Genomic DNA, 27793 nt, shown 5'->3' with positions numbered 1-27793 from the left:
AAACTCCAACCGGGCTGTCATGTGCCTTGTACTGAAGAGTGGCTTCCGTCTGGCCACTCTACCATAAAGACCTGATTGGTGGAGTGCTGCATAGATGGTTGTCCTTCTTGAAGATTCTCTCATCTCCACAGAGGTACTCTGGAGCTCTGTCAGAGTGACCAACGGGTTCTTGGTCACCTCCCTGACCAAGGCCCTTCTCCCCCGATTGCTCAGTTTGGCCAGGCAGCCGGCTCTTGGAACAGTATTGGTGGTTCCAAACTTCTTCCATTTAAGAACGATGGAGGCCACTGTGTTCTTGGGGACCTTCAATGCTGCAGACATTTTTTGGTACCCTTACCCAGATTTGTGCCTCGACACAATCCTGTCTCGGAGCTCTACGGACAATTCCTTCGACCTCATTGCTTGCTTTTTGCTCTGACATGCACTGTCAACTGTGGGACCTTATATAGACAGGTGTGTGCCTTTCCAAATCATGTACAATCAATTGAATTTACCACAGGTGGACTCCAATCAAGTTGTAAAAACGTCAAGGATGATCAATGGAAACAGGATGCACCTGAGCTTAATTATGAGGCTCATAGCAAAGGGTCTTATTTACATAAGTATTACGGGTTTTTTTTCATACATTTGAAAACATTTCTAAAAACTTGTTTTCACTTTGTCATTATGGGGTATTGATGAGGAAAAAAAACTACTTTAATCAATTTCAGAAAAAGGCTGTAACATAACAAAATGTGGAAATAGTCAAGGGGTCTGAACACTTTCCGAATGCACTGTATAACAAAAAGACCCTGGATCCAAATCAGATAAGACATTATTCAAAAGGTTAGTTTATTAAACATTTATTAAAGTGTCACTCCACAACTGGTTGATAATACAACATAGATTTGTTTTTTAAACACATTGTGGACCACTCACTGTTGAGACACTAAAAGCAGTCAGTCAAACATTGCACAGTATGTCCTTTGGAGTCCTCTATAATACATGTTATCATAAATAACATATATACACATGTACAGTGGTTAAGAGGACATTCAGGAACCTCTAAAGGTCTGATGGAGGATGAGACAGCATGCTTTGAAAAGGCATTTATATCCTTGTCACCTGATCAAATGTAGCATTTCATTATGGCTGGAAAGTTGGCAAAAAATATCCCTAATTCTTCAATGGAACCATCATTACAAAAAGAACAGTCACGTTTATCTGAAGGGAATGTTTGTGTCGACCAGCCTCAATAGCGAGAGGGGCCACTTCACATCTACATTTAGCAAAAATATTAATTAGATAACAGTACGTACGTAAGGTTCTGTCACAAAAGTGCACGTAAAAAGGCAGTATGTGTGCAATTTGATACTTTCAAATGACCTTCAGTATAAAATATATATATTGACATTAAATAAAATCTTTGATCATAAATACATATTAACTAGTCTTGCCAATACCATTATCATAAGTGGTGTAACCGTACAATATAAATACATGGTTTTCGTATCAGGCGTGATACAGTATAATAACAGTACAGTAAATTGTGCACATCAGTATAAACGTCTCCCTGAACAGGGAACATAGAATGTAATGCTGACAATGACCAACAGTTATAAAGGTTGAAGAAAATCAGAAGTACAGTAGTTGTACAGTAATGCTGAGGGTTTAAAGGGATAGTTTAGGATTTTACACAACTTATTGTCAGGTTCCTCACTCTGCCAGTAGTCTTTGGGCCAGGAGAAACAGTAATCCATGGTTCAGTTCTTTAAACAGCCACTACAAACTTCAAATAACTTAAGTCACCACTATCTAACACTCAATGGAAGTGAATGGGGCATTGCAATTAAAATCCACTTTCAAAAATATTCCACCGGAGCAGACCAACAAAAAACATGCCCCCAAGTTTACTCTGATTGATTAGAAATGCTCATCGCAAGCCTGCAGACAGGGCAAAATCATAGTCTAGCCAGCCTCAGTAACAAAGACATCATTTTCATCATTCTGCTGTTTTGCTTTGTCCATTGATGCATTTTGATTTAGAACTTGGAGCTCGGCCGAGGGAGGTTCTTCGTTCAACTTTTTGCTTTTACGATTCCTGACCCATACTACTGCTACTACTACTACTACTACTGCTACTACACCTAGACATACTGGTACCAGCCAAGCAAGATGTTCAACAGATAGACCTGCAGAGACAGAAAAAAAGAACTTATAGTACTAGATTATTTCCAGGTTCTAGCATTAACATATAAATTAACACAAATTTCCATACAATTAAACCCATGTTATGTAATGATTTCTCATGACACAAAATGACTTGATAGCACTACTGCATTGTTGTCACGATACTAACATTGACTTTGATATAATACTTAGTGGTATTAGATATGCAATATGGTGAATAAATGCCTCAAAGTCAATGTACTGTACTGTATAAAACATGTGGCTAACACTCCATCTGATGAGCTAATGGGTATGCAGGCTTTTGTTACAGCCCTGCTCAAACACCAAATTCTGCTTTTCAAGGTCCTATTGTGCAGCTGTTTAGTAGAATCTGGTGTGCTAAAGCATTGACAAAACACAGCAAATATTACAATACTTAAAAATAAATAAAAGGCACACAAAAAAGCCCTAATTCCCACAGTTATAAAATGTTGGCTAGTATACTTTGAAGCAAAGTAATGTGATTAATATCTTATAAAGTAGTGCATGCATTCAGGTTTCAGGGGAGATATAGACATCATGGGGTTAATTTATAAATTTCCATGCGTTCTATATTGCTAATGTTCTCTGAATCATTGTAGGAAAGAAAGCAATCTCAGCAGCTTTCATGTGGTCCAAAACTTGAGTGAATGACACCAAAATTGACCGAATTATACTTTTACAAACGTAATGCACCCGCAGCACTGGAAAGTTGTTTAGGACATGATCTATAGTTGCCATGGCGTCGTAGTAGCGGCCTAAGAACAGAGCTCCTGTACATTTTCACATAATTTGTTGTTTTTAATTATTTTAAATTAGCTCTTTTGTTTTTGATAACATTGTGTTTTCATTGCATATATCTGGGGGTTTTGAGCCACGGATTTGCAGATTGACTGACAGGTTAACACTTTTTGGCTTGGCTAGCTAGCTAGTGTTTTTGTTTGAAAAATGCATCTGGACACACTACCATCTTCTTGGTTTCATCTGGCTGCCAATTCCTGACCTTTTGACAACATAATTTGAGAAGTCGCCTGAAGCGTGAGAGGAATGGGAGATAGTGGAATCCAGCAGTGCTGAGGCAGAGGGCTCGTAGAGAGGACGACTGGCTAGTATCTGAACTTAGTGTGGTGAGCTTTCTGGCGCTCAGAGCTGCTGAGGCATCACCAAAGTGAGTGCTACACAGAGTGAAAGAGGTGAAGTCCAGTGGCAGACTTGCCCTCTACAAGATCATCAGCAGACAGCAGAGGTGCTCCCTTCCTGGAGATACTGCAATACCAGGTCGATGCGTGGAGTGAATGGAGTAAGCCCCTATTCCAGCTCCCTGTTCCAAAAACCTATTTAATATATGGTCCCCAGATGGGGGACGTATCAGATATTAAACTGACAGGAACAGATTTTTTATAACAGATACACTTGATCTTAGACAAAAGGCAGAGAAGCCAAAAAAGTTTAAAAGTATCTTGAATGTCAAACTAAATATGGCCAGAGGAGCCAGATGTGGGCATATACACAATCATACACATTCCAAAATGTATTAGCATATAAACCAGATCTGACACACTTCTAGCTCCTGATCGAGGTTGCAAAATAAATTACATTGAGATTTCCACAACTTTACTTTCTAGTTCTACATGACAGATCCCCAGAAATTACTTGGAATGTATTTGATTTCAAATACAAACAGAGCTCCCATTATTTAGAATGTTGCTGTGCGTTGGTTCACAGCACAGCTGTCTTTGTGAGGTTAAAATGTGGCCTTTCAATTACAGATTGGCAGGGTTTTCACTTTTGGTACAATTCTGTTGGTTCTACTGCAACAAACAAGCTCATTAAGTGCCTGATAGATTTTTTTGAACCCAGATTTGCTATTACTGCACTACACATCTCACAATCTACTTCAACTTAAAAGATCAGAAGACGATTATACCTGGTTTGGTTGAAGATGGTTGGGGGGCTGCTGTGATGGTTGAAGTCTCAGTGCTACCTGAAAATGTATCATAAGCTAAATACACTGTTGTCATGCTTGAATAACAAATATTTCTGCACTACAAAAACGTTTATCTTTATCTCAGCGTTTCCCAAACTTGGTCCTTGGGACCTCAAGGGGTGCATGTTTTGGTTTTGGCCCTAGCAATACACAGCTGATTCAAACAATCAAAGCTTGATGAGGAGTTGATTATTTTAAAACCAGCTATGTAGTGCTAGGGGAAAAAATAAAAATATGTACCCCCTGGAGTCCCCCAGTTTGAGTTTGGGAAACCCTGCTTTATCTACCTCCAGGTTAAAGATCAGGTGACAATAATACCTCCTGGTGTGGTTGTAGATGGTTCGGGGGCTGCAGTGGTGATTGAACTCTCAGTACTCCCTGAAAATACATTATAAGCAAAATAAGCTTCATTCAAAATCAACTGGTGTTTTATCCCTTTAGTACAGCTAAGCAACAGTGCAACTTTAGAAACCACTCAACTGTCACATGTACTTCCACTTAATCCTTTCAATGCAAAAAAAGATGGACAGGAGGCTTCTTACTTGTAATCTTAAATGTCTTTAGAATGGTAGGCAAACCACAGTACTCATAATAGCGTGGATTTTCATCTTCTTTGGATACATTCCAAATTACAACAGCACGGCCGTTGGCGTCATTCTTCAACTGGATCCTGTCCTGATAACGTGGATCCACATTCAACTCGGACAGCTTCTTGCTATACTCGAACACTTCGCCAATTTTCTTTGTGCGTACAATGAAGTTTGACACCGGACATTGGTCATCATCCGGTATTTCTATGCGTAAGGACTCCCCCATACGAAGAAGTAAATCCTGGTGTGGCACTGTAACATTTGGAGAAAAACCATCAGATTATTCACCGCATTATTTTTTACAGCCACAGCTAAAATTATTGAACATTAAATAATGTTACTCCAGAGGCTCCTTTTCAAGATCTACATACACTTTCCCTCAGCCAACAAGACGAGTCTTGTTACAGAACACCAAAATCAAGTAAAGCAGTATTGTTATGTATTGACTAATAAGATGTGTGTGTCAGGATTATTTTCAATAATTCATTAAATATTTTTTTTAGGCTATAACGATGTTGGTAAAAATGTACCCTAAGAGACCGATAAAAATTGACAATTGCATTTTTTCTTCAATCCTGTCAGTCATGTTGACTGACTCACATTTATGCTGGAGGATCCTCTGCTGTAGTGCAGCCATGTAAGAGCTATTGATAAATAATAAATAATAAAGAAATAATATGCCATTTAGCAGACGCTTTTATCCAAAGCGACTTACAGTCATGCGTGCATACATTTTTTGTGTATGGGTGGTCCCGGGGATCGAACCCACTACCTTGGCGTTACAAGCGCCGTGCTCTACCAGCTGAGCTACAGAGGACCACACATTGATGTAACAGCTGATCATACAATAGCTGGCCATTGTAACCAGGGCATTAAATTAACCTTTTGGTGAAACAGCCAGTTAGACTCTTTACTAGCTCTCGAGAACCCATACAGCCATTGGGTTTTCATTCTAACCGTTGACCACAGCGTAGCCCATGTGTACAACAGTCCAGACGCTCTGTCTAACCATTAATAATAAATAATAGTGTGCAATAAGGTTTTGGAAACCTCAGAAACTCTACCCTTATTTCACCCCAAAATGACTTAACAAATACAGAAGATACATGTACTGTGCACCATTTTAACTGATTCCCACTGAGGTGTTTTGCATTGCACATTTTCCAAAAACTAGGACACTTTCTGAGCAAATAGAAACTTGCAGGGAACAAAAACATCCACTCGAACTATGTCCACAAAAAACTAGAAATACACTACATGACCAAAAGTTATTTACTATTTGTTTTGTGTTGTTGTAGTGTAGCTAGTACATTTTCATTCATATTATGACAATGCTCAATTCCAGTGGTATAATTATTTAAAACAAACCTGATTTCGACTGGCTGGAAGGCAGGAACCAGATGACTGCGACAACCCTCCGCCAACTAAGAAGAAATGAACAACTTGTTAACGAAAAACTTTCATTTAACCAAGTGACTGTTAGGAGATGGCCATTATTAATATAGCGTTAATCACACCTGTTTGAAACATTACCAGAGCCATATAACGTTAACAGTTAGCCATCTATTAATAGCTAACTAGCTAGCCCATTTGCTCACTGGCTTCGCATTTAACTTCGCTACATCATCATGGGCCACTAACTACTAAACTAGCTGACGTTACACAGATATTATAGCTAGTGATCTATGTCGTCAGCTTTAACGTTAACCTACATTATAACAGACGCCGGTCAATGAAAATAACGCGACGTATCAAAGTTTGCTTAAATCGTGTAGCTAAGCCGAGCGGGTTGCTAGCGTTGATTTTGCTAGCTAGCTTGCGATAGAGCAAAGTCGCATTAAAAGTAAATAGTTCACTTTGACTAAACAGTAGATTTCGGTCAAAATTGATGCCACATCGACGAACTAGCATTAGACTCACCTGCAGAAATGCATCTTGATTAACTAGTTACAGCTGAATATGAACTTTAGTCTCGGAAATCTAAGACCTAACTAGGACAACAGCACTAGCCGTATGCTGGAAGCTACAGTATCTATGAACACCATAACACGGCCGGGGGGAGGCAACCACGGCCTGAGGGAAAGGTATGTTCCCGCCACGGCCCAGTCAAGAAAGACTACCACTTCCTTGTTTTTAATATTCGCGCTAAAGTTCTACCAATAGCGAAGATCAATGTAGGCGGATACATGTAAACAACATTTAACACCATCCAGCTACAGCTGAACGTTTCCAGAATTTGAGCAGTAGCTACCTTAATTCGATTTTTATAGCAAAACCATCTAGCGGGTTTTTCAAAAACTGGCACAATACTTATTGGGTCTAGCTAAAAGTTACAATAATGAGTTTTTATCCCGCGCGGGAAAATTCTTGTTCACGTGAGTACATAGTGCTTTCTAGAAAGCAGCTAAAAACCCAGTGCAGCCAGGCAGGTTTTAGCCACAGATAAAAGGGGAAACCGTTTAGATTTAGTCATACAAAATATTTGCTTTTGCGTCACCTGAAGTGTTTATCTAGTTGACGTTAGCTGGCTATTATCTAAATCAAAGTCTTAAACTCATGCATATAATTTGTAATCTCACATCTGGCTCAATAAACTGAGCCATCATGATGAAACGAAGCAAACTCTTTAAATAAACATTATTCACATTTTGCTTAGTTAAAATAAGTACGTCTACGTACCAGCGCCATTGCCAGACCACCGCACTTCTTCACTGCATGCTGTTTCTGAACTGCTCTGGCGGGAAACCGGAGGGAGTTGTTTAGTGGTAGGCGGTGTCAGTGAGCGTTCGTTTTGTGCACCCGTTCATTAATCAGTGCATCATTTTCCGCCCATCCTGATACACCCAAGCGGCCAACCCCAATGATAGGCTCGATGGGTCCCCAGGGCCAACTACTTGTACTTTTAAAGAAAACATTTCCATCCAGGACATTTTTTTAGTCATTTAGCAGACGCTCTTATCCAGAGCGACTAACAGTTAGTGAGTGCATACATTTCCCCCATTTTTTTTTCTCATACTGGCCCCCGTGGAATCGAAACCACAACCCTGGCGTTGCAAGCGCCATGCTCTACCAACTGAGGTACACAGGACTCGAAATGGTGCCTGAGGAAGGCCAGCAGCATCATCATCAAGGAGCCCACACACCCAAGCCAGGAGCTGTTCACTCCCTTAGGCTACTACCATCAGGCAGACGGTATTGGAGCAAGAGGTCTGATACCAACAGGCTCAGAGACCATTTCTATTTACAAGCTGTCAGACTGCTGAACACTTGAACTGGACCTGCTCTGATTCTCTGCACCTTAACACACAGACACAGACACACACACACATTAATGCAACACACACATCACAGCTGCTGCTACCAGACACTTATTATGATTGCTAAAGGCTATTGCACAATTTAAACACTTGCCCCTGTTGGGATCTATTTTCTTATAATTAGATGTGATGCCTAGCTTAAAAATAATACATTAATGATTCAACATAATAGGTTTGTGCTGTACTGATATAGATTGTTTAACATAACAAGCTGTGACTAATGTGAGGAACCGTTAGGGGGAGGCTGAGATAGACTTGTGACACACACACACACACACTGCCTCTTTGTTAAACCGTTCAAGGACATGTGTACTGCAACAATGAAGAAGAGGAAACTATGTCTGAGGGTTGCTGACTCTCGAGACAAGTTGCAAAAACAACTAATGCCCGGCAACAGTGAGCGCCAAGAGGCTGGGACCAGCCTGTGCGCCAACGATAGGCTGAGTAAGTTTAAACCACGCTCAGCCTCTACTCTGACAGGCCCGCTTTGAACGGGAACTATCTCTGTCAGAGTATTAAAATAATAACTTTGGGTTGGGACAGTTAGTTCTTTGTTTTGCCCTGCGAGGTGTTACAGTGAACCCGTATATACGAAGATTGCATTTACCATTTATTCGCTTGACTAATTATATTAATAAAAAAGCAGAGAATATATACAGTGACTTAGTGTTAAATTCTGTTCTGATACCAGATTTGAATTACGCAACTTAACAATTGGTGACCACCGACGTGATCTGGTAGAAGGACTTCGCTGGAACTTGTCCGGCCGATTGGCCATTGCTGTCGTCGGACGGTGTGCCTCACAAATCCTGACCGGTCAGACAAAAAGGTAAGCAGACACCTATTGTGAATAACTAAAGTTCTGCATATTGGAATTATCCAAATTTATTTTGTGAGACACCTGTTTGATGTAAGTTACAAAATTGTATAATTGATCAAGTTGAAAACGTATTTAACAAATTAGTTACATGTATGAAGCGTGTGCTGTGGTAAATGCAATTTTAAAAAACCGATCGGTCACAAATGACATAATGAATGAATGAAATGTATTAGGTATTGATCATCAGTTATGTATGCGACTAGACAATATACTTAACCAGAGTGTGTGTGTGAGTAAACGGAGGTATAACAGCGAATGTAATGTACTAGATACGGGGTATCAAGTTCGATTGTGGTTAATAAGTCTGGAACTATTAACAAGACTGAATGAAGTTTGGGAGGCCAACCCAATCGTGTGAATGAAGTACATTATATATTAGACAGCGCACTAATATCGGTTTGAATGATTCACAGATAAATAAGTACAGGCAAGGTCCCGTAGTTGTACGGGCTAGGTTCTGTTCTTTCCAAGGCAAGTTCCGGTAATTGTGAACATATTACTGGCTAGGTTCTGGGGCAAGGTCCGGTAATTGTGAACATATTACTGGCTAGGTTCTGGGGCAAGGTCCGGTAATTGTGAACATATTACTGGCTAGGTTCTAAGGCAAGGTCCGTAATTGTGAACATATTACTGGCTAGGTTCTGGGGCAAGGTCCGTAGTGTGAACATATTACTGGCTAGGTTCTAAGGCAAGGTCCGGTAATTGTGAACATATTACTGGCTAGGTTCTAAGGCAAGGTCCGGTAATTGTGAACATATTACTGGCTAGGTTCTAAGGTAAGGTCCGGTAATTGTGAACATATTACTGGCTAGGTTCTAAGGTAAGGTCCGGTAATTGTGAACATATTACTGGCTAGGTCCTAGGTTATACTGAGGAGGTTTACTGAGTGTTTGTAGTACATTTGATATTAGTCAGAGATTTAATATCGGTTTGATTGACCTGCGGGTAAATAATAGGTCTGGGACCTGAATTATAAAGTTTTATTCTGCACTAAAATAAATATATCACTAGGAATAATAAATACGTTTGGATAGTTAGATTACGATAGATTAAAACAAAAAATGACCAACCAAGAGACCGAGAGGGTGCTGAAAGCATTGAAGTCAGCACTAGAAATTAATGGGGGTAAAGACGGTAAGGAGTGGAAGAGAAGGGGGGAGAAATTATCATTCACCCGGTGGACTCCCGGTTGACGGGGAGCCCGGCAGAATATTGGATACGTTAAAACGAAAAACAGACAAAACCTCTTTGTGCGGTAGCAGTTAGAACAGTCTATGACTAGGGTGGCTGGAGTCTTTGACAATTTTGAGGGCCTTCCTCTGACACCGCCTGGTATAGAGGTCCTGGATGGCAGGAAGCTTGGCCCCAGTGATGTACTGGGCCGTACGCACTACCCTCTGTAGTGCCTTGCGGTTGGAGGCCAAGCAGTTGCCATACCAGGCGGTGATGCAACCAGTCAGGATGCTCTCGATGGTGCAGCTGTAGAATTTTTGAGGATCTGAGGACCCATGCCAAATCTTTTCAGTCTCCTGAGGGGGAATAGGCTTTGTCGTGCCCTCTTCACGACTGTCTTGGTGTGTTTGGACCATGATAGTTCGTTGGTGATGTGGACACCAAGGAACTTGAAGCTCTCAACCTGTTCCACTACAGCCCCGTCGATGAGAATGGGGGCGTGCTCAGTCCTCTTTTCTTTCCTGTAGTCCACAATCATCTCCTTTGTCTTGGTCACGTTGAGGGGAGAGGTTGTTATCCTGGCACCACACGGCCAGGTCTCTGACCTCCTCCCTATAGGCTGTCTCATCGTTGTCGGTGATCAGGCCTACCACTGTTGTGTCGTCAGCAAACTTAATGATGGTGTTGGAGTCGTGCCTGGCCATGCAGTCATGGGTGAACAGGGAGTACAGGAGGGGACTGAGCACGCACCCCTGAGGGGGCCCCCGTGTTGAGGATCAGTGTGACAGATGTGTTGTTACCTACCCTTACCACCTGGGGCGGCCCGTCAGGAAGTCCAGGATCCAGTTGCAGAGGGGGGTGTTTAGTCCCAGGATCCTTAGCTTAGTGATGAGCTTTGAGGGAACTATGGTGTTGAATGCTGAGCTGTAGTCAATGAATAGCATTCTCACGTAGGTGTTCCTCTTGTCCAGGTGGGAAAGGGTAGTGTGGAGTGCAATAGAGATTGCATCATCTGTGGATCTGTTGGAGCGGTATGCAAATTGGAGTGGGTCTAGGGCAGGGGTGTCAAACGTACGGCCCGCGGGCCGGATCAGGCCCGCAAACGGGTTTAATCCGGCCCGTGAGATGATTAAAAAAAAAAATTAAAAAAAAAATACAAATACAATAATTTTAATTGTATAGTATAAAAATGCGCTGCAATTTTTCTATAAAATAAACTGCTGTTCCAATTGCGTCCACTGGATGGTGCAATAGCAATTGTGTTAAGCAAGCAAACTGTTTATACCGGGGCAGAGCAAGTAGGTCAAGCACGTGCAGCCAATGAGCTACTTTGTTTTGCCCGATATTTATTACGGCTTCTACTTTTAACATTATGTGCTTTGGCACCCTCATTGCCCCAATATGTCTCTGTCAAAAAGAGAAAAGTGGACGCAGAGTGCAGAGTGTTTCAAGAAAAATGGTCATCCTATTTAATCACGAATTGAATGGGAAAGCTGTATGTTTGGTGTGTTCAGAGCATGTTGCAGTGCTGAAAGAATATAACCTTCGTCGCCACTATGTGAGTCTTCATGCCGACAAATATGACAACTTTCAAGGACAGCGGAGATGAGAGAAGGTGAATGAACTGTTGGCGGGTCTGAAGAAACAGCAGTCTGTGTTTACTCACAGCCGAGACATCAGTGACGCTGCAGTGAAAGCTAGCTACCTCATTGCTAATGAAATCGCAGTGGCTTCAAAACCATTTAGTGAGGGTGAATTTGTAAAAACATGCATGATGAAGGCAGCGGAGATTGTGTGCCCTGAAAAGCGGCAGGCTTTTTTGCAAATATCAGCCTGACAAGAAACACAGTTGCAGACAGGATTTCCGATCTTTCAGTGGATTTGGACAGCCAGTTGAAGCAAAAAGTAAAGTCATTTATTGCGTTTTGGTTGCAATTGATGAAAGCACGGACATTACAGATGTTGCACAACTGGCCATTTTTTCATCCGCGGAGTTGATGACACATTGACCGTCACCCGAGGAGTTCGTGGAGTTGGTGCCGATGACAGATACTAACGACAGCAGCTGATATTTTTACCGCACTTGTCGGCCGCGCTGGACAGGGTCGGAGTGGACTGGTCCCGCGCTGTCAGCCTGGCTACAGATGGTGCGCCCTCAATGATCGGGAAAAAAGCATGCGTTGTGACAAAGTTCAGAGAGAAAGTGCAATCTGCAAATGGAGGACGTGATTTTTTGACTTTTCACTGTATTTTGCACCAGGAGGCTTTGTGTTGCAAGTCATTAAAGGCGGATAACATCATGAAGGTGGTCATCCAAACTGTTAATTTCATCCGATCCAGAAGCCTGAATCACCTTCTCAGAAGTTTGACAGCCTTCTCAGAGAGAAAGACCACATCTATGGCCTGCCATACCACACTGAGGTAAGATGGTTAAGCCGAGGTGCTGTGCTGAGGCGTTTCTTTGATTTCGAGAAGAAATTGAACAGTTCATGGAAGAAAAGGGGCAAACCAGTGTTAGAATTTCATTCCGCAGAATGGATGCCGGACCTTGCATTTATGGTGGATGTTACAGAGCACCTGAATAACTTGAACAAACAGCTGCAAGGGCGCAACAAAGTTGTCACACAGTATTATGACAGCATACGTTCTTTCAAGTTGAAGCTGTCATTGTGGGAGGCTCAACTTGCCGGTGGTGATGCAGCTCACTTCCCCTGTCTGAAAAATGTATGCAGCCCAACATGTGGCAGACATGAGGCGGTTCAAAGATAAAATAACGGGACTGTTACGGGAGTTTGAGCAACGCTTTCAGATTTATGTTTATATGTTTTTATGTTGATGTGCTATTGTTTTTAATTGATTTTATTTTATTTGTATATTTAACCTATTCTTGACTCTGTGGTTCTTGCACTTGTTTGGGGAACAGGATTTCATTATTTTTATCTACATTTCTGCCTGAGAAATGACACCCTGATATAGTTCTATGATCTGTGATATACTTCTGTGAATCACTGAGGCATTGTGTGTTTGTGTGTTCTTTGTCCTCAGAACTTTCAAATAACTTGAGGTGTTTTATGATTAATAGTGATGTTGTGCTTTTAGACACTGTCCTCAGGCTCCAGCTTTATGTTTATATGTTTTTATGTTGATGTGCTATTGTTTTTAATTGATTTTATTTTATTTGTATATTTAACCTATTCTTGACTCTGTGGTTCTTGCACTTGTTTGGGAACAGGATTTCATTATTTATATCTACATTTCTGCCTGAGAAATGACACCCCTGATATAGTTATGTGATCTGTGAAACAGTTCTGTTAATCACTGAGGCATTGTGTGTTTGTGTGTTCTTTGTCCTCAGAACTTTCAAATAACTCGAGGTGTTTTATGATTAATAGTGATGTTGTGCTTTTTGGACACTGTCCTCAGGCTCCAGCTTTATGTTTATATGTTTTTATGTTGATGTCTTTGTTTTTTATTGATTTTATTTTATTTGTATATTTAACCTATTCTTGACTCTGTGGTTCTTGCACTTGTTTGGGGAACAGGATTTCATTATTTTTATCTACATTTCTGCCTGAGAAATGACACCTGATATAGTTCTGTGATCTGTGAAACAGTTCTGTTTAATCACTGAGGCATTGTGTGTTTGTGTGTTCTTTTTTCTTTGGAATTTTCAAATAAACTTGACGTGTTTTATGATTAATAGTGATGTTGTGCTTGTACTATTTTGGACACACTGTCCTCAGGCTCCAGCTTTATGTTGTATGTTGATCGTATTAAAACCAAGAAAACAATCTGAAGTTGTTGTTTTTTAAGTTATATATACCATGATTTTTTCGGTCCGGCCCACTTGGGAATAGATTTTCCTCCATGTGGCCCCTGAGCTAAAATAGAGTTTGACACCCCTGGTCTAGGGTTTCCTGGGATAATGGTGTTGATGTGAGCCATGACCAGTCTTTCAAAGCAATTCATGGCTACAGACGTCAGTGCTACGGGTCGGTAGTCATTTAGGCAGGTTATCTTAGTGTCCTTGGGCACAGGGACTATGGTGGTCTGCTTGAAACATGTTGGTATTACAGACTCAGTCAGGACATGTTGAAATGTCAGTGAAGACACTTGCCAGTTGGTCTGCACATGCTCGAGTACACGTTCTGGTAATCCGTCCAGGCACTGCGGCCTTGTGAATGTTGACCTGCTTAAAAGTCTTACTCACATCGGCTACGGAGAGCGTGATCACATAGTCAGTCTGGAACAGCTGGTGCTCTCATGCATGCTTCAGTGTTGCTTGCCTCGGCGAGCAGTAGAAGTGGTTTAGCTCGTCAGGTAGGCTTGTGTCACTGGGAAGCTCGCGGCTGTGCTTCCCTTTGTAGTCTGTAATAGTTTTCAAGCCCTACCACATCCGACGCACGTCAGAGCCGGTGTAGTACGATTCAATCTTAGTCCTGTATTGACTCTTTGCCTGTTTGATGGTTCGTCGGAGGGCATAGCGGGATTTCTTATAAGCGTCCGGGTTAGAGTCCCGTTCCTTGAAAGCGGCAGCTCTACCCTTTAGCTCAGTGCGGATGTTTCCTGTAATCCATGGCTTCTGGTTGGGGTATGTACGTACGGTCACTGTGGGGACGACATCATCGATGCACTTATTGATGAAGCCAGTGACTGATGTGGTGTACTCCTCAATGCTATCTGAAGAATCCCGGAACATGTTCCAGTCTGTGCTAGCAAAACAGTCCTGTAGCTTAGCATCTGCGTCATCTGACCACTTTTTGATTAACCGAGTCACTGGTGCTTCCTGCTTTAGTTTTTGCTTATAAGCAGGAATCAGGAGGATAGAGTTATGGTCAGATTTGCCAAATGGAGGGCGAGGGAGAGCTTTGTATGCGTCTCTGTGTGTGGAGTAAAGGTGGTCTAGAGTTTTTTTTTCCTCTGGTTGCACATTTAAAATGCTGGTAGAAATTAGGTAGAACGGATTTAAGTTTCCCTGCATTAAAGTCCCCGGCCACTAGGAGCGCTGCCTCTGGATGAGCGTTTTCCTGTTGACTTATGGTCTTATACAGCTCATTCAGTGCAATCTTAATGCTAGCATTGGTTTGTGGTGGTAAATAGACAGCTATGAAAAATATAGATAAACTCTCTTGGTAAATAGTGTGGTCTACAGCTTATCATAAGATACTCTACCTCAGGCGAGCAAAACCTCGAGACTTCCTTAGTATTTGATTTTGTGCACCAGCTGTTGTTTAAAAATATACACAGACCGCCATCCCTTGTCTTATCGGAGTCAGCCGTTCTATCCTGCCGATGTAGCGTATAGCCCGCTAGCTGTATGTTATCCATGTCGTCGTTCAGCCACGACTCGGGTGAAACATAAGATATTACAGTTTTTAATGTCCCGTTGGTAGGATAACCGTAATCTTAGGTCATCCAATTTATTTTCCAATGATTGAAGATTGGCTAATAGGATTGATGGGAGCTGCAGTTTACTCGCTCGCCGTCGGATCCTTACAAGGCACCCGACCCCTCGTCCACGATATCCCCGTCTCTCTTCCTCATGCGAATGACGGGGATTTGGGCCTTGTCGCGTGTCTGTAGGATATCCTTTGCGGCCGCCTCGTTGAAGAAAAGCTCTTTTTGGTTATAAGAGACGATGGCAGAAACATTATGTACAAAATAAATTACAAATAACGCGGAAAAACACACATAATAGTACAATTGGTTAGAGGGCTGTAAATCTGTGCAACAGACAAGCCAGATGGAGTCAGGGTTGATGGGGGAGAAAATCAATTGATGGGGCCTCTGGTCATCAATTTATTGAAAGGTTATCAGCCCCAATAACCCTAAAACATGACCAATCAGGAGGAGAGGCAACCATACCCATCCTGATATCTAAGCTGTGTCCGGTAAATTTACTAGGACGTGATGTACACATAGTCAGAGACAATATGGTGGTCTGTGGGGAAGGGGAGCAATGTTATTGGTATAGTCAAGATTTGTTAAGGGGGGGAATAACTGATATTCCCCGAACCTTGATGGAACTTGCTGATGATGTAGTACCAGGCCCCACTAAAATGTCCCCCGATGACCTACACTGTACTCTCTGGTATAACCAACACCCAGGTCCAGATGCAATCTATGAGGAAGCATTATTTAAAACCACAGAAAGGACTATAGCCTTGAAATGGTTTCACTATGACAACACCCACGCAGCAGTGGAGGTGGAACTAGGGCCCCAAAGTTCAGGGAAAGATGGAGCCCACATGTGTCCCTAGCAAAGGAGCCAGCAGAGGACTGGAAAGACATGGGCCAGTGGGTATCCAAGGGTAAGAGGATCACTGATTGGGTCAATATTTTGAGTGGAGATCAACACAGCCCATCCACAGATGGGTATCGTCGGAAATTGAATTGGAAAGCCAATTCAGTTCCCGGAGTACATTTAGATGAGAATAGCAGATGCAGATGAGAGGAATACCTGTTGACAGAACAACAGGAGTCAGACTTAAAAGAAGTTCCAGAGCATTTGTGGTCCCGGGGTCCAGCAGACGTAGGATTAATAAAAGGGGTAATTCCAGTACAGGTGATACCCAAATCTAATCATAGGCCATATCAGAAGCAATACCCTATGAGACCAGAAGCAATAAAAGGTTTGCAGTTTACCAAGAGCAGATTGGGAGGGACTTTGAGGGGAGGGCCAATTCTCGGGGAGATAGTGAGGCCAGAAACAAAGGTGCAGTCTCCTGGAAATCACAGTATGTTTTCTTTTTTTTCAGTTCTGCTGGGAGTACAATTGATGATGGGGTTTTGTGTTGAATTAGAGGCTAGAGACTTCATAAAATAATAATTGGAATAATAATTATATATTAACTTGCTCACCCAAACGTAGACATACGTCATGGGTGAGACATAATTAATATAATATTGTACAAAGCCAATTTAGGATTAATATAATAATATAATAAATGGAAGGAACGTCAATCACTACATTGGATATTAATACTATGGAGATAAATTCAATATATGCTGGTCAACTACGGCATGTGTTTGGTGTTATTTGTAGCCTACTTAGAATTGACAGTTACCTATATCTGCTGTATTCTAAACAATGACAGATTGGGGGTTTCATAAGAGGTGGCTATAATTTCAGTTGATAACAGAGGTAATTAGATTTGAGAAAGGTTGAATTGCATTGTTTAAGCAAGAATGGTATTAAATTCATGCTTTCTAGTTATGTGTATGCAAATATGTTATTCGTTTTTGGTGGTGTGTGGATAGAATTTATTAATGCTAGGATTTAGTAAACGAAGCAGAGAGATGTAGTGAGAGCAGTGGAAGGGATACCCAACCCTAAGACGGGGGTACACCAGTTCAGAAGAGATATGGAAGGGCTGACCGCCAACTTTAAGCTGAATACAGGGGTTCTAGAGTGGGCAGAAGGAGGGGCTTATGGAGATAAATTGGCACAACTCTGTGATAATCTGAGAGAATATTATCACAGACATGCTGACTTCTCCAAAGTCCACGAGTGTAAGCAGGGAGACAGTGAGATTATTAGTCAATACCTAGAGAGACTGAGAGATGTGTTCAATGCAAACATTTATTAAACAGTAGGTTTATATTTTAATAAATTAATGCAACAGGTTTAAATCAGTAGATTACCGGAAGGTGGTTATGGGTTTGTTATTTATAGGTTTAGTGAATTTAATGATACGTGGAGTTATCTGATGTGTTCTGAGGGGGGAGTTTTATGTTTTAGTTTTTTTCCCAGGATTGAGGGAAATCCCCTACAGTATCAGGAAGATAGGAGCAATAAAGAAGGAAGGGACAGTCTCAAAATAAATAAGGGATGGCAATTGGATGATAAATTACCAATATTACCTAAGTGATTGTTTAGGTAGGTGGTAATATTGACACATGGGCAAAACATGTGTCAAAAGGGGGATGATAGTAGATGGTAGGATTAAATAATAAATATACACGAAGGAGAGGACAAAATACTTTTAAAAAAACAATTTTTTAGATACAGTCTAGAAAGAGAATACTGATGTGAACGGTATTATTAGAGAGGGGTTAAGGAAAACACACAGGCGAGCAGGAAGAAATGGGGTACAAGGTCTACCGATAGTATTAATGATGATCAGGAGAACTCCAGATAAAGAAGGGTTATTGCCATTGGAGAAGGGATTTGGTAGACCATACAGAATACCCGAGTTAGAAGGACCGGAGCAGTCAGAAATAGAAATTGAGAGCAGAACACGTGTGAAGGTAGTTAATTAACCACACCCGTATGTCAGAGGTTTTGTGCCCCACAGGTGAACTAAAGGAGTAGGTGACCCACTCTATCTAACCAGGTGACTGGTGAGGATCCAGTCCCTAAAGAAGAAAAACTGGAAGCAGGCCTGTTGGGAAGGGCCCTATCAGGTTATATTGGTCACTGCCTTTGCCATTAGAATAGCAGAAAGAGCAACCTGGGTCCACGTTACCCACTGCAAAAAGGTAAGAACACATGCAAGCACCACTGAACACACGCAGAGTTAGAGACAAGAACTGGACCAATAGGGTCTGGGGATCACCTCTGTTAACGAAGATCTCCTACCCCGACCTATCATCACTGTAGTGTGTTCTCAGGGTGTGAGTATGGGGTAGTACCAAGCAGAAAGACTGAGGACAGGAGAGGGTTGGCGGTTTTTGGGAATATGGGTGACTTGAGCTGCATCATAGTCTCGGCAATGGTCTTGATATGTCAAGATCCACCACCAATTACGCTATGCCCTTACCATTGTTAAGAAGGAAAAGAGAAGAGAAGCGACCTGACATACTGACCGTCAAGGACGAGTGGCCTACAAAATGGGAGTCAGAATCAAAATAAGGGTTAGGGACGTAGCCAACGGGTGGGGTACATGTCAATAAGCAAATTGGGATGATAAAATCCCATTATATTCGTGTTCGGCCCCCACGGCGGATTGTTCCTAGACTCAAGTGTTTAAACACACTTGGGGACGGGGATATGAGACCGGGCGGGACTGAACATCCAGATGGGGGGGTAAAGAGAAACAAAGACATCACCAATTATCAATTGGAGATAGTAGTAATGTGACGGACTTAAATTCGGAAGCACAGGAGAGAATTCTAAACCTTACAGCCCCTGTAACCGATGTGTGGTGGGCGTGTGCCAGTAAAGGCAGTATAAGGCAGATAATTCCAAAAGGGTGGCTAGATACGTGCGCCCTGGTTCTACTGGTTCAGCTAGTTAGAATTAGTCACCAGGAACCAAGGATTAAACAGATGTAGGAGGAGTTTTAACAAGAAGGAGAATAGCCCTATTTAGATGGATGCGATTGGGATACCAAGGGGGGTATCGGATGGATACCGAGCTATGAAACAATTAGGGGAAGGGTTTACTACCACGTTCTTTTGGTGGGTGACAAACAAAATTGTGGATTGGATTAATTATATCTATTACGACCAACAACGATTTATTGGCTAGACTAGGGATGCAGCAAAAGGGATCTCTGAACAATTTTCCGCCATCTCACTCATGACTTAGTAAAAGAGGTTGGCTCGAGATCAGGCAGAAAGGGGCGGTGTCTATAGAATGGTAAGCCATTGTTGCACATTTATCCCTGACAATACCAGTCCTGACAGGAGTATCTCTAAAGCCCTAGTTGGTTTAGATAAACTATCAGCTGAAATGAAGAGCATGGCTGGAGTGGAGGAAACCAGACTTTTCTTGGTTGGGTGAGTGGTTTGGTAAGTATGCTGCACTGGTGGTTACTGGATTTCTGACCCTAATCGTTATGTTTTTAATTTTGATGTGCTGTGCTGCCTGTATTATCCCTTGTCTGAGAAAGTCTGTTACAGATGTCGTGCACACTGCTGGTATGATGCCTTTGCTGGAGGCTCAAGAAGGAGATGCAGAAACTGAGTCTAGCTTTCGGAGGAAAATGGGGTTGACTAAGGATGACCCTTGGTTTGCTATTGGTGAGGTGGTGGAGTAACACCCTAGTGGGTGTCTAAAGGGGGAATCAAAAATTCCCTGTTTATGTTTTATAAATCCATTTTAACTATTGTGAATGTTTGTCTTTCCTATGTGAAGGTTTGAAGTTCCTGGGTGGCTGGTAGCCATCTGGGGCGGCATGTAGCTTAGTGGTTAAGAGCGTTGTGCCAGTAACCGAAAGGTTGCTGGTTCTAATCCCGAGCCGACTAGGTGAAAAACCTGTCGATGTGCCCTTGAGCAAGGCACTTAACCCTAATTGCTCCTGTAAGTCGCTCTGGATAAGAGCGTCTGCTAAATGACCTATTTATTTAGTACAAGTTAGGTGTAGATGGAAGGACTGAAGCCCTTTTAATTATCATTATTGCCTATTAATAAAAGTGTGATTCTTTTGTTTGTATTGTATTTTAATGAGTGACACCCTATTGGGTGTCAAAAGGGGGAATCCTAAATTTCCCCCTGGAATTTCTTATTTGGGTTCACACCCAGCGGGTGTGAAAAGGGGGGGATTGTTGGGATCTATTTTCTTATAATTAGATGTGATGCCTAGCTTAAAAATAATACATTAATGATTAAACATAATAGGTTTGTGCTGTACTGATATAGATTGTTTAACATAACAAGCTGTGACTAATGTGAGGAACCGTTAGGGGAGGCTGAGATAGACTTGTGACACACACACACACACACTGCCTCTTTGTTAAACCGTTCAAGGACATGTGTACTGCAACAATGAAGAAGAGGAAACTATGTCTGAGGGTTGCTGACTCTCGAGACAAGTTGCAAAAAACAACTAATGCCCGGCAACAGTGAAGCGCCAAGAGGCTGGGACCAGCCTGTGCGCCAACGATAGGCTGAGTAAGTTTAAACCACGCTCAGCCTCTACTCTGACAGAGTATTAAAAGAATAACTTTGGGTTGGGACAGTTAGTTCTTTGTTTTGCCCTGCGAGGTTTTACATTGAACCCGTATATACGAAGATTGCATTTACCATTTATTCGCTTGACTAATTATATTAATAAAAAAGCTGAGAATATATACAGTGACTTAGTGTTAAATTCTGTTCTGATACCAGATTTGAATTACGCAACTTAACACCCCCCAATCCCCCCCTTCCCAATTAATCCCAAATGTGTTCAATAGGGTTGAGGTCAGGGCGCTGTGCAGGCCAGTCAAGTTCTTCCACACCGATCTCGACAAACCATTTCTGTATGGACCTCGCTTTGTGCATGGGGGTATTGTCATGCTGAAACAGGAAAGGGCCTTCCCCAAACTGTTGCCACAAAGTTGGAAGCACCAAATTGTCTAGAATGTCATTGTATGCTCAGTTGGTAGAGCATGGCGCTTGCAACGCCAGGGTTGTGGGTTCGTTTCCCACGGGGGGCCAGTATGAAAATGTATGCACTCACTAACTGTAAGTCGCTCTGGATAAGAGCGTCTGCTAAATGACTAAAATGTAAATGTATGCTGTAGCGTTAAGAATTCCCTTCACTGGAACTAAGGGGCCTAGCCCTAACCATGAAAACAGCCCCAGACCATTATTCCTCCTCCACCAAACTTTACAGTTGGCACTATACAGTTGGCGGCAGGTAGCATAGTGGTTAAGAGCGTTGTGCCAGTAACCGAAAGGTCGCTGGTTCTAATCCCGAGCCGACTAGGTGAAAAATCTGTCGATGTGCCCTTGAGCAAGGCACTTAACCCTAATTGCTCCTGTAAGTCGCTCTGGATAAGAGCGTCTGCTAAATGACCAATTATTTATTATAATTATTATGCATTGGGGCAGGTAGCGTTCTCCTGGCATCCGCCAAACCCAGATTCGTCCAGATGGTGAAGCATGAGTCATCACTCCAGAGAATGCGTTTCCACTGCTCCAGAGTCTAATGGCGGCAAGCTTTACACCACAACAGCCAACACTTGGCATTGCACATGGTGATCTTAGGCTTGTGTGCGGCTGCTCTGCCATGGAAACCCATTTTATGAAGCTCCCGACAAACAGTTATTGTGCTGACGTTGCTTCCAGAGGCAGTTTGGAACTCGGTAGTGAGTGTTGCAAACGAGGACAGACGATTTTACGCTCTATACGCTTCAGCACTCAGCAGTCCCGTTCCACTTCGCGGCTGAGCCATTGTTGCTCCTAGACGTTTCCACTTCACATTAACAGCACTTACAGAACGACCCAATGATGCAAACTCATCGGTTTTCACCATTGGTTCATAGACTTTTCTGGACGTATCCAGATCTCTGCGATTCTACTGGTTACATTATACATGTACAGTTGAAGTCGGAAGTTTACATACACCTTAGCCAAATACATTTAAACTCAGTTTTTCACAATTCCTGACATTTGATCCTTGTAAAAATTCCCTGTCTTAGGTCAGTTAGGATCACCACTTTATTTTAAGAATGTGAAATGTCAGAATAATAGTAGAGAGAATGATTTATTTAAGCTTTTAATTATTTCATCACATTCCCAGTGGGTCAGAAGTTTACGTACACTCAATTAGTATTTGGTAGCATTGCCTTTCAATTGTTTAATTTGGGTGAAACGTTTTGGGTAGCCTTCCACAAGCTTCCCACAATAAGTTGGGTGAAGTTTGGCCCATTCCTCCTGACAGAGCTGGTGTAACTGAGTCAGGTTTGTAGGCCTCCTTTCTCGCACACGCTTTTTCAGTTCTGCCCACAAATGTTCTATAGGATTGAGGTCAGGGCTTTGTGATGGCCACTCCAATACCTTGACTTTGTTGTCCTTAAGCCATTTTGGCACAACTTTGGAAGTATGCTTGGGGTCATTGTCCATTTGGAAGACCCATTTGTGACCAAGCTTTAACTTCCTGACTGATGTCTTGAGATGTTGCTTCAATATATCCACATAATTTTCCTTCCCTCATGATGCCATCTATTTTGTGAAGTGCACCAGTCCCTTCTGCAGCAAAGCACCCCCACTGCATGATGCTGCCACCCCTGTGCTTCACGGTTGGGATGGTGTTCTTCGGCTTGCAAGCCTACCCCTTTTTCCTCCAAACATAACGATGATCATTATGGCCAAACAGTTCTATTTTTGTTTCATCAGACCAGAGGACATTTCTCCAAAAAGTACAATCTTTGTCCCCATGTACAGTTGCAAACTGTAGTCTGGCTTTTTTATGGCGGTTTTGGAGCAGTGTCTTCTTCCTTGCTGAGCGGCCTTTCAGGTTATGTCGATATAGAACTCGTTTTACTGTGGATATAGATATTTTGTACCTGTTTCCTCCAGCATCTTCACAAGGTCCTTTGCTGTTGTTCTGGGATTGATTTGCACTTTTTCGCACCAAAGTACGTTCATCTCTAGGAGACAGAACGCATCTCCTTCCTGAGCGGTATGACGGCTGTGTGGTCTCATGGTATTTATACTTGTGTACTATTGTTTGTACAGATGAACGTGGTACCTTCAGATGTTTGGAAATTACTCCCAAGGATGAACCAGACTTGTGGAGGTCTACCATTTTTTTCTGAGGTCTTGGCTGATTTCTTTTGATTTTCCCATGATGTCAAGCAAAGAGGCACTGAGTTTGAAGGTAGGCCTTGAAATACATCCACAGGTACACCTCCAATTGACTCAAATAATGTAAGTTAGCCTATCAGAAGCTTTTAAAGCCATGACATAATTTTCTGGAATTTTCCAAGCTGTTTAAAGGCACAGTCAACTTAGTGTATGTAAACTTCTGACCCACTGGAATTGTGAAACAGTGAATTATAAGTGAAATAATCTGTCTGTAAACAATTGTTGAAAAAATTACTTGTGTCATACTAAAGTAGATGTCATAATCGACTTGCCAAAACTATAGTTTGTAAACAAGAAATTTGTGGAGTGGTTGAAAAACAAGTTTTAATGACTCCAACCTAAGTGTATGTAAACCTCCGACTTCAACTGTATATTGGGAAGAGCAAGTGTGGGTCGGGCGCTCTATGTCAGAAAGCTATGAGGTAGATAATGGTACCCCCCAGAGAAGTGTCATTAGTCCTTTGTTGTTCATCATTATGATTGACAATGTATTCTCCCAGGTGAGACCTGACAGTAGTGGAAAAAGTACCCAATTGTCATACTTGAGTAAAAGTAAAGATACCTCAAGTGAAAGTCATCCAGTAAAATCCTACTTGAGTACAAGTCTAAAAAGTATTTGGTTTTAAATATACTTAACTATCAAAAGTAAATGTAATTGCTAAAATATACTTAAGTGTCAAAAGTAAAAGTATAAATTATTAAAAATTCCTAATAATAAGCAAACCAGTCGGCACCATTTTCTTGTTTTTAAATTTATGGATATCCAGGGGCACGCTCCAACACTCAGACATCATTTACAAACGAAGTATGTGTTTAGTGAGTCCGCCATATCAGAGGCAGTAGGGATGACCAGGGATGTTCTCTTGATAAGTGTGTGAATTAGACCATTTTCCTGTCCTGCTAAGCATTCAAAATGTAACGAGTACTTTTGGGTGTCAGGGAAAATGTATGGAGTAAAAAGTACATACTTTTCTTTAGGAATGTAGTGAGTTAAAAGTAAAAGTTGTCAAAAATATAAATAGTAAAGTAAAGTACAGATACTACTTAAGTAAAACATACTTGAAAGTACTACTTAAGTACTTTACACCACTGAGACCTGATATTGGGAGGTCATTGTTTGAGGGGCTTCAAGTTTTCAGTTGAGATAACACAGACTGTGTTTTTTTCTAGAAGGAAGGTTGGGGAGGAAATATACTTGAAGTTGTATGGAAGGAATCTTGAGAGGGTGGGAGGGTTTAGGTTCCTGGGTGTCTGGTTTGACACGCAAATGACATGGGCGGAGCATATTAACAGAGTAGTTTTGAATGTGATGCATTGCTTGTCAGGAATGGAGTGGGGGGCATTATAGAATGGCGTTGAAAATGCTATATATAGTGCTGTTAAGATATATAGTGCTGTTAAGATCATCACTGGATTATGTAAGTGTAGCATATGGATCAGCAGCTCAGACATCTTTAAAAAAGCTAGATATAATCCTGGCCCAAGCCCTAAGAATATGTTGTGGAGCACTTACGACCTCCCTGGTGGCAGCGATGCAGGTGCAGTTGGGAGAGATGCCGTTAAAGTTAAGAAGACAAGAGCTAGCCATGACATATTGGGTTACAAGGACATAAAGTTACACATCCTACGAAAAAGGTGCTCCTAGAGTCCTGGAAACATGAACACAATCTGAATACAATATTTTGGTGGATAGGCAACGGCATGGCGAGAAAGATGGGGTTGTTTGGGAGGGAGTTTAGCCCCTCTGTGGTTCTTCCTGCTATCCCACCTTGGTTTCTCCCTCTGCCAGTGATAGATCTAGGGTTGGTTGAAAGGGTAAGAGATGTTGAGGAAGGAGTAGATTCAGTTGTAAGTAAACATTTAAGAACACAATACTATGCTTTCTTGAATATATTCCCAGATGGATCTAATGACCCTAAAACAGGGAGAACAGGAGCAGCTGTTAGTGTTCCTGAGTTTAAGGAGGCAGTGACGAAAAGAGCAACAGATCATTTATCTGTTAACACAATGGAGTTGTTGGCCATACTATTGGCTGCAGAGTGGGTGGAGGAGGTGAGGCCAGACAGAGTAGTCATCTGCTCTGACTCCAGTGCAGCTCTGATGAGCTTAAATTAATTGTGTCTCAGAGCAGACAGGATGTATTGTATGAGGTTTAGCCATGTTTGTATAGTGTGAAACAGATGGGGGTATTTGTGATGTTCCTCTGGATACCAGCTGGTGTGGGATAAGAGGAGAATGAGGAGGTGGATGTTAACGCCAAGCAGCCTCTTAAACATCCTAAGGTTGAGATGGAATTGTCAATCAAGTAAAGCAGAAGCCAAGGGGTTAATAACAGTGGTTAAAAACAAATGGCAAGAGTTGTGGAACAAGGAGAAAAAGGGAAGACATCTGTATAAGATCCAGGAAAAGGTGGGGCAGGGAGGTCCTCAGGCCGAGAGAGAAGGGAGGAATGTGTAATCACAAGGATGAGACTGGGACACATAAGCCTCAATAGTACATTGAAATTGATGGAGAAACATCCGACTGGGAGGTGTGATCATTGTCAGGAGGAACATGTTCTATTTCAGGGCCAGAAATATGTGAGGAAAGGGAGCGATTGTTATTAGATTTGAGGAGTAATGTGGTTGAAGAGCCAGGATTAAGTTAACTGTTGGGGAAATCTTCAGGGGATGTAGTATTTAGTTATGTATTTCGTTTCCTTAGGGAGACGAGAATATTGGGTAGGATTTAGACCTTCACTGTCTCTGGTCCACACTCCAGTCCAGTTGGTGGTGGTAATGCTCCTTAAAGTTGGTTGCCAACCACCATATAAAATCCACAGAAGAAGGGGATTGTGAGAGAGGGTTGGAGGTCGGAAATGGTGGTGAGTAGTGCGGACGAAATTTAGAAAAAGTTGGTGAAGCTCAGCTGTGCTGGAATGCAAACAATATGGGTGTAAATTCTGACGGTATGGAGCAGGAGGATGAGGGTCAAGGACCGGAATGGTCGGTAGTGGAAAGACATAGGAAGAAGAGCGATCATGATACAGAAAGCAGTGGAGCGTCTAGTAAAGAAAGCACAAAGAGGGTCAAGGTAGGAAGCAAGAGTATTGATGTGTTGGAGTGGAAAGTGGTGATAGTGTTTGACGAGACCACAGGGCCTCACTTAGACCCTATCCGACTAACTAATGCCGTAGAGAAAGAGGTAGGTGAAGTGAAACTAGCTTGGTTCATTGGAAATGGTAGATTGCTAATATTGTGTGGTAGCCAGGCTCAGCAAGAGAAGATTCTGAAAATGGAAAAACCTATTGGGATGAAGATTAAAAGCCATGTCCTTGGTGCTTATGTTAGATTGAGGGGAGTCATCACTGGGGTCTCAATATCTATGTCCACAGATATTAAAGAAATGTGAAGGGAGGCAGAGTGATTGAGGCCAAAAGGTTGATCAGTAGGAAAGAGGGTCAAAGAAGTGAAAGCTTATCAGTGATGCTGAGGTTTGAGAAAGTCTTGCCGTGAAAAGTACAGATAGGATTCCTTAGTTTCAATGTTAGAGAATTTGTCTCATATGCACTGCAGTGTTTTAAATGCCAAAGAATGGGACATGTAGCTGCTCAGTGTAAAGGAAAGAAAAGATGTGCCAAGTGTGGAGGGGCACATGATTAAGGTGAATGTGGAAGCAATCTGATATAGGATCAGTCATGATGTATCATATGCAGAGGCCGTAAAACAGAGTAAAAGTAAAGATACCTTAATAGAAAATGACTCAAGTAAAAGTCACCCAGTAAAAGGATTGTTTTAAATATACTTAAATATCAAAAGTAAATGTAATTGATAAAATGTACTTAAGTATCAAAAGTAAAAATATAAATCATTTAAAAATCCTTATATTAAGCAAACCAGACGGCACCATTTTTCTTTTTTTTTCTTTTCTTTTTTACAGATAGCCAGGGGCACACTCCAACACCAACATAATTTACAAACATAGCATTTGTGTTTTAGAGATCCCGCAAGATCAGAGGCAGTAGATGTTCTTGATAAGTGCATGAATTGGACCATTTTACTGTCCTGCTAAGCATTCAAAATGTAACGAGTACTTTTAGGTGTCAGGGAAAATGTATGGAGTAAAAAGTACATTATTTTCTTTAGGAATGTAGTGAAGTAA

General features: G+C 41.8%; 1 protein-coding gene and 1 pseudogene across 1 annotated transcript; both read right to left on the bottom strand.

Moving 5' to 3' along the window:
- Positions 1-802: 802 nt before the first annotated feature.
- Positions 803-7472, bottom strand: LOC123489647. Its single transcript, XM_045220077.1, has 6 exons — positions 7444-7472; positions 6133-6188; positions 4717-5016; positions 4493-4552; positions 4115-4171; positions 803-2171 (listed from the first exon to the last, which is right to left on the bottom strand). The coding sequence occupies exons 3-6, from the start codon at positions 4988-4990 to the stop codon at positions 1948-1950; spliced, it is 615 nt and encodes a 204-aa protein (XP_045076012.1). The 5' UTR covers positions 4991-5016; positions 6133-6188; positions 7444-7472; the 3' UTR covers positions 803-1947.
- LOC123489650 lies at positions 3429-3630 on the bottom strand (annotated as a pseudogene).
- Positions 7473-27793: the final 20321 nt, after the last annotated feature.

Source organism: Coregonus clupeaformis, unplaced genomic scaffold (genome assembly GCF_020615455.1).
Source record: "Coregonus clupeaformis isolate EN_2021a unplaced genomic scaffold, ASM2061545v1 scaf3114, whole genome shotgun sequence".
NCBI classification, from domain to species: domain Eukaryota; kingdom Metazoa; phylum Chordata; class Actinopteri; order Salmoniformes; family Salmonidae; genus Coregonus; species Coregonus clupeaformis.
The sequence above is the reverse complement of the archived record's forward strand: the minus strand, read 5'-3'. Positions and strand labels throughout refer to the sequence as shown.